The sequence below is a fragment of the Notamacropus eugenii genome, chromosome 4, assembly GCF_028372415.1.
Source record: "Notamacropus eugenii isolate mMacEug1 chromosome 4, mMacEug1.pri_v2, whole genome shotgun sequence".
In the NCBI taxonomy this organism is placed as follows: Eukaryota; Metazoa; Chordata; class Mammalia; order Diprotodontia; family Macropodidae; genus Notamacropus; species Notamacropus eugenii.
In genome coordinates, this window is record NC_092875.1 from 71,880,859 (window position 1) to 71,895,420 (window position 14,562).

The 14,562-nt window shown below is 47.8% G+C and overlaps 1 protein-coding gene across 1 annotated transcript in view; it reads right to left on the reverse strand.

The window, feature by feature from the left end:
• SEMA6B (semaphorin 6B) overlaps positions 1-14,562 on the reverse strand; it is a 45,373-nt gene that overhangs the window by 6,821 nt on the left and 23,990 nt on the right. The window contains exons 3-14 of the mRNA XM_072601847.1: positions 10,792-10,968; positions 7,272-7,438; positions 6,893-7,016; positions 6,509-6,569; positions 5,546-5,608; positions 5,311-5,412; positions 4,703-4,793; positions 3,889-4,008; positions 3,424-3,512; positions 2,519-2,736; positions 1,984-2,115; positions 961-1,110 (exon numbers count right to left, since the gene is read on the reverse strand). Coding sequence (XP_072457948.1) covers positions 961-1,110; positions 1,984-2,115; positions 2,519-2,736; positions 3,424-3,512; positions 3,889-4,008; positions 4,703-4,793; positions 5,311-5,412; positions 5,546-5,608; positions 6,509-6,569; positions 6,893-7,016; positions 7,272-7,438; positions 10,792-10,805 — 1,331 coding nt within the window. The 5' untranslated portion in view covers positions 10,806-10,968. The remainder of the gene's footprint in view (positions 1-960; positions 1,111-1,983; positions 2,116-2,518; positions 2,737-3,423; positions 3,513-3,888; positions 4,009-4,702; positions 4,794-5,310; positions 5,413-5,545; positions 5,609-6,508; positions 6,570-6,892; positions 7,017-7,271; positions 7,439-10,791; positions 10,969-14,562) is intronic.

A 14,562-nucleotide genomic window follows, 5' to 3' on the forward strand; every position in this document is an offset into this window, starting at 1 on the left:
AGAAGCATATTCACCCAGGATCCCGTACTCGAACCATCTTGGACTCTTCCCTTTCCTCCACCCCCAACACACATCCAATCATTTACCAAGTCCTGCTGATTTTACCTGTGGATAATCCTTGCCTCCACCCACTCCCTTCTATTCTCTCCGCTCCCATCCTAATCTTGACCTCCTAAGAAGCCTTCCCACCTTCACACACCCTCCCCCAGTCCAGCCTCCGCAGCAATGCTAGGATCATTTCTCATCTGGTCAGGTCTCACATCTCTGTCCAAATATCTTCAGTGGTTCCTTAGAGCTTACCTGCTAAAGTTCAAACTTTTCCGCCTGACATTTAAGGCACCCCCTCCCCCCCACACCTTTCTAGCCTACTCTCATTACTGGGCTCTAGTCAAACTGGAAAATTTTAGGTCTCCAACCCTGGTCTAGGCTTTCCAGCCTCCTTGCCTTGGTTCCCGCATGACTATAATGTTCTTTCTCCTGGTCTCATCCTGGCGAATTCCTAGCATTGCCAAAGCTCCCTTCCCCCAAAGCCTGTTTTCTTTTTTCAATAAAAACCTTCTCCCTCTAATCTCTCACTGTATTTTGCTCTCCCCTCATTTCTTACCCAGCTCTTTATACGTCTGAACTTCTCCACCATCCCCACCCCTTGCTTCTCCATATCCTTTGGAGTATTGTCTTAGATTATTAGATTGTAAACCCCTTGTGGTTAGGGATGGTCTGTTTTATTTGTAGTTGTATCCCTGGTGCTTCACACTGTGTCCAGAATATGGTAGGTGCTTAATACAGCTGTGAGTTGACATACTCCCTCCCCACCCCCATATCACCAATAAAGGTAACAGTCAACATTAGACCTTGGAAGAACACACTCATGGTAATACTTGATGACTTGGATATAATTATGAAGTCCCTTTCCCTTTACCCCCCCCTCCCCTTTTTATCTTTACTTCCCCAGGTACTCACCGAGCAAGGGTACGAACAATCCAGGGGGAGTGGCCCAGAGAAGGGACTGCCTCATCCATCAGTGGGTGGGTCTTGACAAAGTTGAGGATCTCATCGGGGAAGGCACTGGAAGCATTGTAGGGCATTCCAGGGGCTGCACAGAGCCCAGGCCTGAGGGACAAGGAGGAAGGTGAGGGACTGGTCAGGGTATGACATACTGATATCTTGGGCTGAGAGTCAAGGACAACTGATTGGGGTCAAAAGAAATGGGTTCAAATCTGGGTTTTGAGACTTATTGGCTCCCTGTGACCCTGGAAATGTTACTTGACCTCTCTAGGCATCTGTTTGAAACCTGTGGATCCCTTCTCAGAATAATGTTTTGTTTTGTTTTCCGTGAGGCAACTGCGGTTAAGTGACTTGCCCAGGGTCACACAGCTAGGAAATGTCAAGTTTTTGAGGCTGGGTTTGAACTCAGGTCCTCCTGACTCCAGGGCCAGTGCTCTATCTACTGTGCCACCTAGCCACCCCAGTGTAATATTTTTAAATGGATAAAATAAAACACACAGGATTACAAAGGAAACCAATTATATTAAAATATAGTTATTAAAATTTTTCTTTTAAGTTCCTCATCCTCATGTTAAGAACCCCTGGACTGGATGATCTCAAAGTAGCCTTCAGCTCTGATTTTACTATGGCCGAGTTCTAGCCAAGTCTGGTCTATTTCTATGGCTTCCTGGCATTAATGGGCAGGGGTGAAAGCCACCTCTTGCCTTCCTGGGTTTATTCCAAGACCCAGCTAGAATCCCACCTTCTGTAGGATGTCTTTTCTGATCCCCCTTAGTTCAAACACTTTCTTTCTGTTATCTCCAGTTGATCCTGTATATATTTTGTTGTCCATGCATCATGTTTTTGGCATGTTGTTTTCTTCCTTAGACTATATGCTTCTTGAGGGCAGGGTCTGTCTTTTGCCTTTCTTTGTATCCCCAGAACTCAGCATAGTGCCTGGCACATAGTTTGCACGTACATGCTTATTGACTGACTCACCGAGGCTTGGGTACCAGCTCTTCAGGCACAGGGGTCCAGATGGACTCCGGCGACTTCTGTTCTCGAAAGCGGCCCTCAAAGACCGCGGCCACCTGGCCCATGTCAAAGGCGCAGACAGCCGAGCCGGGGATACTGTGGGGGAGAGGGGTATGAGGGTGGAGAGATCACAGCAGAGTTAGAGACAGGAAGCTAGGGGCAAGATGGGGGGGCACAGGGGAATTAAGGACAGGTAGTGAGCTAAGGACATTGAGAACTGAAGGACTTGAGAGTGAAGTGCTTGGGGATCTGGGGACATGGAGAGTTGAAGTTGAGGTAGGAGAGGAGGGATAACATGCAAAGTTGGGATGAGGATAAGGGGCGCAGGGTGCATAAGCCACTCAAGGGAGGTATGCCCTGGGGCACTTCCGTGGGGACAGAGAAAGGTTTGGGAGGCCATATGGAGGGGAAGTCAGAGTCCTTCGCTCAGCCTTGAGGCCCTGGAGGTGAAGAACACCCAGCTAACAAGGCTATGAGCACCATCTCCTATTCTAATGACCTGTTGCTGGGGGTAGAAAAGAGGGCCAAGATCACAGGGCGGCCTCCCAAATTGAGGATGCCAGTGGCTGCCTGGAGGACGTTGAAATAGAAGTGCGAGTCTCCCGGCACAGAGCAGTTGAGTCGGGCCTTCAGGAAGGACGTCCATTGTTTCTCCAGGACTCGAGGGGAACCACCCACGTCATTCTTGCACACTCGGCCCACACGAGACACCACAACCTATGGGGTAGCCCTGGCAGTTTACATATCCCATCCATTCCCTGATCCAGCCTGCCCTGAATGCCCACAAGACTTCTGTCAGTCAGAGAAAGCAGTCTGACATAAAGAACTCTGAAGTCAGAGGAATTGTGTTAACATCCTGGCAATGTCACTAACTCATTGGATGACCTTAGGCAAATCACTCCTTTCTCTGAGTCTCAGATTTTTCATCTGTAAAGTGAGGGGTCAGGTCAGATGACCCCCAAGAGCCTTTACGCTTCTAATGTTTGGGCATTTGGGAGTAGTTTGGTTTTGTTTTTTAAAAGGAGAGACATCCAAATGTGGTGCAGGACAGAGAGACCTGCATTTTGGTACTATTTCTGCTACTGATATGTCACTTTCAAGTTACTTTCTCTCTGGGGTCTCAGGTTCCTTATTTGTAAAATGAATAATCCCTGCCCTGCCTCCCAAATCTGTTGGGAGGTAGACTAATATAAAAGACATGAAAGTTATTTGGAAAACATTAGGCCTAGCATGAATGCAAGAGGCTCTTATTCTTTCCCCATAGTAGCTAGCTCTGGGCTGGGCACACTGCAAACTTGCTCTGGTAACTGTTATGGACTAGACCTCAGGCACTGGCAACCCCAAAGCTTGTTTCAGGGGAGTGTTTGTCCTGTTATGCCCCTGCCTCCCCTGTCAGGGACTCACCTTCTCCAGGTAGTTGAACTCCATGGCAATCTCTCGGAAAAAGAAATATACATGACTCCCCCACTCCACGGCATGGACAAAATAAGGCTCTGTGGGTCAAGGGATGAGATGAGGGGAAGAGAAGAGGTCAAGATCTAGGCCTTCCCATGAGGTGAGACACTTCTTGGGGTGAGAACTTTTATGATACCTGAGAGAATTGGACTAGGTAGCTGAGGGGGGAAAGAGGCTTTTAATGATGACAAGGGAATTTTTTAAGGGGTGGGGGCAGGCGGGATGGGGGTGGGGAGAGGGGAGTCAAATTCTATAATGAAAGGACTTCAAAGATCATCCTGCCAAGACTCTAGTTTCCAGGCCTGTCATGTGAAGAGCTGAGCCTTCATCTATCATCACTAAAAACTCTTATTATGGTGGGGGTGGGGGATGCAGTCTGAGATGCTCTTCCTTCTCTCCTCCCCAGCTTCTCACCTTTGAACCACTTGGAATCATGCTTGACCGTTCGGAGTGTGGGGCTGTCACCCAAACTTCGGTAGATGACAGCATCAATGGCCAGGAAGTCAGTGACTGTCGCTGTGAAAAGCATCCCGCCTGGGTGGGGATGAAGGAGAGGCAAAGATGTGGGATTAGAGACATCCAGATTCTAAGCACTCACCAAACTGTGTGTGCAGTGGGTGAGCCCTTCCTTCCCTGGCCCACACGATGAGCTGCATAAGCCTGCAACAGCCATTCAACCATCTATGGGCCTTTTTCTCATCTGTGCAATGGGTGAGAGCCCTTCCCTTTTGGCTTACTAGGGTAGGCACTGCCTCAGTCAAACCTAGACCTGTAAAAGACCTTAGCTTGAAAAGAAAGAGTTCCCCCACTGCATCCTGGGCCATCTTCAGGTGTCCTGATACATATCTGGTCACTGGACCCAGATGGCTCAGTTGGAGAAAGTGAGGTTGGTGATTCTGCGCAGCCCTTCCTCACTTAAATCCATTTCACTTGCAAAGCATGGCATCACCTCCCTGACATCATGGTCCTCTTTGACAACTAAGAATCATTTCCACCACCACTACAACCAACAACCAGGGCTGATATACAGACAGAAGGGATGGGGGAAATGGATGTGGAATAACTGATTTTTATACAAAAATTTCTCCATAAAGGAGGTGTACATAAAGGTTGGTGTTTGGGTCTACTTCACCAGAGGTCCTAAGGGATGACCAATAGCGTCACACTGAACCTTAACCTTGGCCTAAGGCTGAGACACTCACCAGAGTTACAAGCCAGGGACACTCACCAGAGAAGAGGGCAACATTGGCATGCTTGGGGTCATAGGGGCATCGGGCCATGCCACTGATGTTGTCTCCCATAGGCTCTAGGGTGTCCATCTGCAGGGGCCAAGAGGGTGGTAAGAAGGGTATGAATGATCTGAGAGTTTTATCTCTCCCACCCCAGCCTGACAAGCTCATTCTATTTGCCCACCCATTTCCAGAGAGGGAAGATATCCATAAATTTCTTTGAGATCCATAGGGCAAATCCCAAGAGTGGGCATAACCTTCTGTTCTAGATCCAAAATCTGAGCCCATAAGCCTGGCCTGGGCAAACAGTATAGCCTAGGTTGAGAGTGGGTTTAAGGGCAGGAGCAGGCAGGGCTGGGACTTAAACTCCAGGTGGCACAAGCCTGGGGTAGCACTGGCCCCATCTGGGACATGGACCATGTTACAACTAATGTTCTGCCTAAGACAAGGCAAGAAAACTGTGACCCACCTTTACCTAATGGCATGATAAGAAGTAAGTAAGGGTAAGTAAGGGCAGTGCAGTGGCAAGTAGGGCTGGGATTCACGCTGTGATTGGCACAACCTTGGGGTGGCAGTATGGGCAGCCCCAGGTAGGGCCAGGACTCACACTATAGTTGGCACAGATAGGGTTGAATGCGTTGGATCCACACACAAAGAGGGTGTTATCATCTCGAACCAATAGCACCTTGACAAAGTTACGGCACTCTCCCTGAGGAAGAAGAAAAGTATCATAGGGGTTGTGGGGGAAGACTTAGGGCCACCTTCCAGGACCATCCAGGGGGAAGGGGTATGACTGTGAAAATGGCCTTCCCTGTCTGGGTCTGGGGAGAAAATGAGCTTACCTCCTGCTTCCCCTTCATCCGGCAGATGTTGATGTCATTTGGATTTGATTGCCAGGTCAGCTTCTGTGGAAGGAGAATTAGTGCCATAAGGCTGAGAGAAAGGAGCTCATAATGCCTATGGCTGGAATAGAAGGTGTGTGTGTGTGTGTGTGTGTGTGTGTGTGTGTGTGTGTGTGTGTGTACGCATGTGCGTGAGTGTATGTGTGTGACAGAGAGAGAGAGACAGAGAGACAGAGAGGAGGAGGGAGAGGAGAGAGAGAAGGGAAGGGAGGGGAGAGGAGGAGGAAAGGGAAAGGCAAGGAAGGAAAGGAAGAGAAGGAAAGAGAAGAGAGAGGCTGGCTCTGAGCAGGGGAGGGACACAATCTCATTTCTGTAGCACTTTCATGTTTACGATGTAAATCCTCACAATGGGGACTATGTTATTATTCCCATATTAGAGATAGAGAAACTGACACTTAGCATAGTGAGGCAAAGTGACTTGCCCAGGGTCAAACAACTAGTAAGCATCAGAGCTGGGATTTGAACCCAGGCTTCTTGTCACTTCAAATCCAGTAGTCAGGTGCTCAAGGGATGCAGCATGGTGTAGTACAAAATGTATTGGATTTAGAAGCCTGGGTTTGAATCCTGGCTCTGTCACTTACTCTCTGTGTGACCTTGGGCAAGTCATCTCACCTCCCTGAGCCTTAGTTTCTTTATCTGTATGCAACAGAGGCGATAAGGTGGCAGAATGGGGGTTGGGTTAGATGACCTTGAAAGCTCTACAATCTCTCATCCTTCTTTCCACTGGCCAAAAGGCCTCCCAGAGGTGGCTCTATGGAGTCTAGGGGGAGGGGGCCAGCCCCCATGGCTGGGATCATCTCTGAGGCATGCTGAGTGGGGACTGATTCTGGGCTATCTCCCTCCCTTCCTCCCTCAGCCCAACCAGATGAGGTCCTCCCCTGCCCTCCCCACCCCCCCACTCACCCGATGGTAGCGCAGTTCACTGGCTGTGGGTGGCTCCAGCTCTACCCGGTACAGGTTATCCCTGTGAGGGGGACCTGGGGCTCAGTGAAGGTGGGGGGCATCCAGGCAAACCCTCTGGGCAGCCCTTCCCTACCACCCTGCTACAAATATGGCATCCAACAAGCCAGCACACAAGCATGTTCTGACATAGGAACATGGAATGTTAACAAGCCTTCACATATCCTGATGTGTTAATTGCCCCCAACAATCCCAACCCAGTAAAAAATACACATTAACATTCAATATGGCAACACACAAACCACATGCTAATGTGTCCCAGATGATGACATGCCAACCCTTCCCTACAACACGCTAATTTACTCAAACATGCCCACCTGCCCATACCTGTCTCCAATGAACAGGGTCCTGTTGACCCGAAGCATTCTTTGAATGTTGAGCCCTTCGGTGCTGGAGGCTGGAGGGTAGCGGCTTGGACCACTGCCTGTGAACACTGGGTACTGCTTTAAGTCTGTGGGCCATGGGGAAGCAAAGGTTAGTTGCCCACTCTAGAGAATGACTCCTGGGGACACCCTCTCCTTTCCCCTATTTCCCCTATTTCAGGACCAAGGAGAAGGAATGCTTCAGGGGCTTGGAGGCATCCTTGCAGAGGGTCTGTGGGATCTTTCTCCACAATGACCTCCCTTCCCCACAGACTCTCCAGGTTCTCCTCCCCCAATATCCCTCTTCTCTCTTACTAAACCTTACTTCAAAGCCCCCAACTCACAATCCCGTGGTGCCACTGCAAGGGGTTGAGGCTCCTCGGGGAAGAGGCCCTGGACAGCTCCCAGCATCAAGGTCAGGATCTGGAGCACACCATGGGTCCAGGTCCTCAGCACCAGGAAAGGTGGCAGGCTGGGCGATGGCATGGTTCTGTGGCCAGGTAGGGTACTCCTGCAGTGATTAGGGAGGAGAAACAGTCAGTGCAGTAAGAGGTGAAGGCCAGCTAGGCGGCACAGTGGATAGAGCACTGGGTTTGGAATCAGGAAGACTCATCTTCATGAGTTCAAAACTGGCCTCAGAAACGTACTAGCTGTGTGACCCTGGGCAAGACCCTGTTTGCCTCAGTTCTTCAGCTGTAAAAAGAGCTGGAAAAGGAAATGGTGAACCACTCCAATATTTCTGTCAAAAAAACCCTAAATGGGGTCATGAAGAGTCAGACACGATTGAGACCACCAAACAACAAATTGGGAGGAGATTGGAAGCTGAAGTTCATTTGGCTACCACCAGGGACCGCCCGAGAGCCACCCACCTCTCCCAGTCTGAAAGCGCCCAGGGGCCTCTGGCTAGGAGTGCAGCCCTGGGGACAGGGATCAGACAAGGGCCTGTCTGGGGAGAGGCTGCTTTCTGCACTCCCAGATTTGGAGTCCTAACAAGGGTGATTCAATTGAGGTACTTGCCTCGGGCAGGCAAAGCTGAGGGGTGCCAAAAATCTATAAAATATTCATCTACTATCCTAAGCCTGCCATGCCATTGGGTGAGAGGGGCCACAATTTCCTATTCTGGCCTTGGGCAAAACATTAGCTGGTGACAGTGCTGTCCAAATACCAGATGTGGCCAGTTCTGTGGCATCAGCAATGCCCCCTCCTCTCCTTTCTCCTCAGACAGCCCTCTCACCAGCTCCATCTGTCAGCATCTCTCCCTCTATTGGACAGGCCACCAACAGGGTAGATTGCAACCCTCCAGACCCTGGGGTAGCCTAGAGTTTCAGAGTGACTCAGAGATGATGGAAGGGAGAACTGGGAGGAAGAACTAGTGCCCTTGCCTTCATGACTAAGGTCCAGCCCCAGAGGGCATCAGTAATAGTAAATGTCTCCTCCCCACCCCCTTACTCAATCGCCCTGCAGTTAGTTGTGTGAGGCATTTTTTTAAGGGGTACCTGTCTTTAGCTTTTACCTAGGACTTCTAACATTTTTCCACCAGCATTTTTGTCATACTATTCTGTGTAAACTGAATAAAAGATGTAGCTTTGATCAACAAATCTCAAAATCACAAAATGTCAGGGACTTTACAATGGGAAGGGACCTTTGAACACAGGCCAACCAGTCCATCCCATTCACTTTACAGTTAGGGAACCTGAGGCCAGAGAGGGTACAGATACTAGTATTCTGTATATTTTGGAAAACTAGGTGGTTATTATTCACTAACAGTTCTCCAACACTTTTATGGTTTATAAAGTCTGCAAGGTAGGTGGTACAAGCATCATTACCATCATTTTAAAGAGAGAGTAACTGAGGCTCAAAAAGGTCACACCACTCTGTAGTAGCCAGCCAAGAACTCATAAGAAAATCTTTCAGTGACAATTCCAGGGCTCTTTCCAGTACAGCCGTTTTCATAATTTTGTGGTAGAGTGAAGAAAGCCCCAGGCTGAAAGTCAAGAGACCCAAGTTCTTCACTCTGTTGATCAGCCAGGTAATCATGGACAAGTCCCTTGTTTCTCTGCTTTTTCCCTAAAGCATCTGGCTAATTCAGTGTGGGCCAGAGCGGGGTTTCAGGGGCTTCATGACCGACATCAGGGTTAATGTTACCCAGAGGCCTCAGAGGCAAGTTCATGGTGAAGGGCACAATTGCTACAATATTGCCATTCACTACAGTTACAGCAACTGTCTCTCCCCTCTTCCTGTCTGCCACACTTGGAGGATGGTTTACAGTCCAGTAACCACTGCTATTTGGATTCTATTAACCTGTTGGCCTTAAATTACTCATTCCTCAGGTCTTTACTAAGTACTTGGTTAGAAGGATGGGAGATGAAGATGAACTGGAATCTACCCTTCAAGGACTTCCAGTCTGGGGTTGGGACTCGATGATCTCTAAGGCAATGGGCTTTATGACTTTTGTGACTGGAGAAGAGAAGAAACTCAGACCTTGGGGGTAGCTTTGGTGGAAAACAGGAAGGGCTCTCGGATGGGGTTAGCAGGAGGCGGCTGTTACTCTAACTTGGGATAGCTTCCTTTTCCTGCCCCTTCACCAAGATTTGTGACTCAGTCTCTTGAATGAAGCATAGGTCTTGCCCTCCACTTCCCCAGCTTCCTGATCCCACATCCTCCTTCCCTGAGCTCCCACCCCCACTCTTGCTCAGACACCTGTACGTGCCTCCTATTATCCGAGGTTCAATCCAGACCCTCCAGAATGTGGCCAAAGCCTCCCACTCTGGTCTTTTCTTCCTGACATAGCCCCTCCTAGCTAGCAGGGGGCTCTTTACCGTCTCCCTGCCCCAGCACGGTAGCTTTATTTCAACCTTTGCCCACAACCTCCTCCAGCTTGTCAGACCCTTCCAGACCTCTCCACATCCTCTCCAGCCTTCAAGGGACCATCCAGCTCCAGCCATACTTCCTCCAGGGCCTTTCAAGCCTGCCCTAGCCCTCAGGGAGCTCATTCTATTTTGAGATCCATAGAACAGCCCTTGGTTATAGTATGTCCTGAATGGTGCTTGGTGGTGAGTCTTGTCTCCTCCCAGACTGGGAGTTCCCTAAGGGCAGTGTCCAGGTCCTCTCCATTTCCCATCCGTCTAACCAGGTGCTTAGTTTGAAAAAAAAAGTGGAATGATTTGCCCACAAGGCTGACAGGTTAAGAGGAACCGAAGTAAACCAAAGTACAGCTGCTACAATCTTGCAGCCATCTTACAAGTGTGGCAGAGACAGGAAAGAAGGGAGACAGTTGTGACAACTGCACTGAATGGCAATATTGAAGCCAGCGTGCCCTTCACCAGGAACTTGCCCCTGCCTCCCTGTAAACTGAATCCTGAGGGTGTGTGGCATGAACACTGCTGTCTGTCACAGAGCCCCTGGAATCCTCAGCCAGAGGCCTTAGGGAGAACATACAACACGCACACACAAGACACACATAAGAAGCACACACACAAGACACACTCACCAAACACACACACAAGAGATACACACAAGAGACATCTACACAAGACATACTCACCCAACACACACACATGAGAGGCATACATGAGACACTCTAATCCAACACATATAACATACACTTACCCAACACACACATGAGATATACACATGATACACTCACCCAACTCACACACACTCAAGACATACACATGGAAGACATACACACAAGACACACTCACCCAATACACACACACAACGTACACATGAGAGACATGTACAAGATACACACCCAACACACAATAAGGCATACACATGAGAGACATATACATGAGACACACTCAAAACACACACACACACACACACACACACACACACACACAAACTTTTAGTCAGCTTTACCTAGAACTGGACATCAATGAACAGGGACTGATGAAGGTCTCCTGACTTCACTCTAGGTCATCTCCTGTTTGTGTTGATGGCCTGAATTCCCTTCCAGACAGCTTCATTTCCTTCTTTGTCAAATGATGGGTCAGACAGGCTTTACAGGAGTTGGCTATGAAGTGCTTCCAAGAACCTCTGTGTGAAGACAAGGGGAGGGGAGCACAACAGGGGAGCTTCATTTGGTGAAGAGAAGCCTTGGCAGGAGCTAGCGGACTCTGGCTTTGAGATTCATGTCTGCCCCCAACTTGTGTAGTGACCCCAGCAAGCCATTCCCCTGCCTAGGCCTTGGTTACCTAAGCAGTAAAAGGAGGGGGCTGGACTAATCACTAGATGTCCTTCAAAGTCTCTTCTGGCTCAGATGTTCTGTGTTCTAATCTCCTCTCTAATGACATTAGAGCTATTTCATGCAGAGACAGCATTAATGAGTCCTTTCCTTAAAGACCTCAGAGCCATTCTTTCCTAGTAGCTCCTTCACTGCTGCATCCAAACATGTTCCAGCTCCCTGTCCTTAAAAATCCTTCTCTTACTAATATGGAAATGTTTCATATGGTTGCACTGTATAATCTATATCTGATTGCTTACCGTAGTCTCAGGGAGGGGGGAGGGAGCAAGGGGACGATAGAATTTGGAACCCCCAGATTTTTTAAATGTTAAAAATGGTTTTAATATGTAATTGAGGGAAAATAAAATATTACATATTTAAGAAAATTTTTAAAAAAACAACTCAAACTAACCATTAAAAAAACGCTTAACCTTGCCCTCTCTTGAAGCTATCAGCCTATAAGTCTCCTCCTTATTCCCTGCAAAACTCACTCAATTTGGAGTCAAGATAAACTAGGTTCAAACACCACCTCTGCCATTTCCTCCCTGTGTGACTTTGGATAAGTCATTTCTGTTTTTGGGCCTCAGATGTCTCTGTCAAATGGCCCAAATGCTTGATCACCCTAGAAAGAGAACCCTAAACCTGTTGCCTTCACTTGTATCTCACTCTTTTACTCTTTAACCCCTTGTAATCTGACTTCTAATTCTACCACTGTCCAGAACTTATTTTTCCAAAAGTCACCAAGGTCTTTTAATTGGGAGGCAGCCAGGGGGTGCAGTGGATAGAGTGCTAAGACTGGAGTCAGGAAAACTTCAGTTCAGACACTTATTAGTTGTATGACCTGGGGAATCTCTTTCAGCCTCAGTTTGCCCATTTGTAAAGTGGGCATAATAATAATAGTGCCTACCTCACAGGGCTCTCGTAAGGGTCAAATGAAATAACACATGTAAAGCATTCTGCAGATGTGGCTATTATTAGGATTATTGCTACATTCTAGAACTTTTCTCAGTTCCAACTCTTCCTGAGCTCTCTGTAGCATGTTATAACCACTGGTCCTCCCCATCTCCTTGGATGCTCTTTCCTCCTTGGGCTTCCACAACACTGTCTTCCTACCTGTCTGGCCACTCCTCTACCTCCTTTGTTAAGTCACCGCCTTCCTTCCACCCTCCATGTGTGGGTGTTCCCCTAGGTTCTGGCCTTTGGCCTCATCTCTCCTCTCCTTACTATCTCTCCCTGGTGATCTTATCTCCTTCCTTGGATTCAATTTTTACCTTTAGGAAGATGACTCCTAAATACGCATCTCCAGCCCCAATTTTGCCCCAGCTCCAAGTCTGAATGTCCAGATACCTGCTGGACATCTCTACTTGAATGTCTGCCTCAAGGGCACCTCATTGTCCCAAACCTGAAGTCATCATACTAACATGTCACTCCTACCAAGTCCTCTGTTTCTATGGATGGTGCCACCATCCTTCTAATCACCCAGACCTCTGACTCTTCCATCTCCCTCTCCTCATATCCAATTAACTGCTCTAACCAAATTTCTGTTCTCTGTCCCCTTCCCTCCACTCACACAAGTACAAACTGAGTTCTGTTTCCCATCACCTCTCACCTGGACTATTGCTACAGTATTCTATTGGTTTCCTGGTTTCCATCCCTCCCTTCCCCAATCTACTCTCCACACAGCTGTCAAAACAGTTCTCCTAATGCACAGATCTAGCCATGCCAGTCCCTTGATCAAAGACTTTCAAGACTCTCCACTGACTAGAGAATAAAGCATAAAATAGTCTGGACCTCAAGACTTTCCCCAATCTGGTTCCAGCCTATCATTCCAGGCCCTTTTCACATGACTCCCTTCTAAACATTCTAGCTTGGAATGGACCACTAGCTGTTACAGAATCATAGGACTTGAGAGTTGGAAGGGACCTCACTGGCCACCCAATCCAACCTACACATGAGGGGAATCCCACTATTACATACCCTGAGCAACAGTGTTCCCTGAATTCAATATACCATTCCATCAAGTCAGAGAATTAGGTAGAAGGGACTTTAGAGACAGATCATCTAGTTCAACCCCTCCATTTTAAGGTGGGAAAACTGTGAGGCACAAGAGGGGAGGCAATTTGCCCTAGATCACACCAGTGAAAAGTGACAGAGGCAGGGTTCAAGTTCAATCTTTTGACTCCAAATTCAATGCCCTCTTCCCTATATTCTCCAGTGCTCCCAACAGATTGTTGCATCTCTTCTGTGCACTGATTTGCATGGATTAAACCAAAACCTGGAGCATATGCCCTCATCTCCAACCAAGAAACTCCTTTTATTTCTCCAAGTATGAGCTCAGGTGCCACTTGATCAATGACAATTCTCCTCTTCCACCTGTCCCCTGCCCCTAGCTGTAAGGACTCTTTCCCCTTCACATTTTCATAGAGCACATTGTCTGAATTTCTCTTTTGCCCCTTTCAAAGTTCTACTTTGTGTCCTCTTTATCTCTTCCTGTGGTCCCCTGTTGTCCCCTGTGGTCCACTGTCTCCCTGTAGGCTGTAAGATCTGGGGTGTGTGTGTGTCCAGAAATGAAGTCATTTTATCACCTTGGGATTTTTAATGCCCAACAAGGGTCTAATAATGTTGAAATGAATTCTATGTTCTAAAATCTCTTTCAGTTTTGACATTATCTGATCTATGTTTTAAGGTGGTGGGTCTATAACCTAGGGTCTATAAGCTAGTTTTTTGTTTTTATGTTTTGACAACCATATTTCAGCATAATTGGTTTTCTTTATAATCCCATGTATTTTATTTTACACATTTTAAGATGTTATTTTAAGAAGAGGTCAGGGTTAAATCAAACTGCCAAAGGGGTATATGACACAAAAAGAATTCCTATTTTGGGGTCTCTCAGGGATGACACCATAAGAAGATCACCATCTCCACTTGTAATCATGGTAGGGACAGAAGCAGGGCAGGTCTAGTGAAGAGAAAATGACTTCTAGGGGCAGAGCTCAAACTTCACCACATAATTCCTCCCTCCTTGGCAAGGATTCTCCTTTAAGGCATATAGAGCATGTTCTTCACACTTGTGTTTTCAGTGGCAGTGTTATTACTTCCACTTTATAGATGAAGGAACTGAGGGCACAGAGGAAAAATCTCTTTCTCTCTTCTCCCCCACCAAGTTTCAGAATAGTATCTAAAACTCAGGCTGACTCCAAGGCCAGTGATATTTAAATAGTGCCCCTTAATAATTTATGGTTGGGGGGGCTGTGATGGGGAAGTGTGGGGTATGATGGGGAAGAGTATGTGCTGTGTGCTCCAGAGGGTTAGGAACTGCCCTTTTTAGCCATGTAGAACATACCATTCAGTTCACTAAAGTGGTGCCCTCTTTCCACAGATCTGGGTCCTGGAGGAAGAATCTCTGA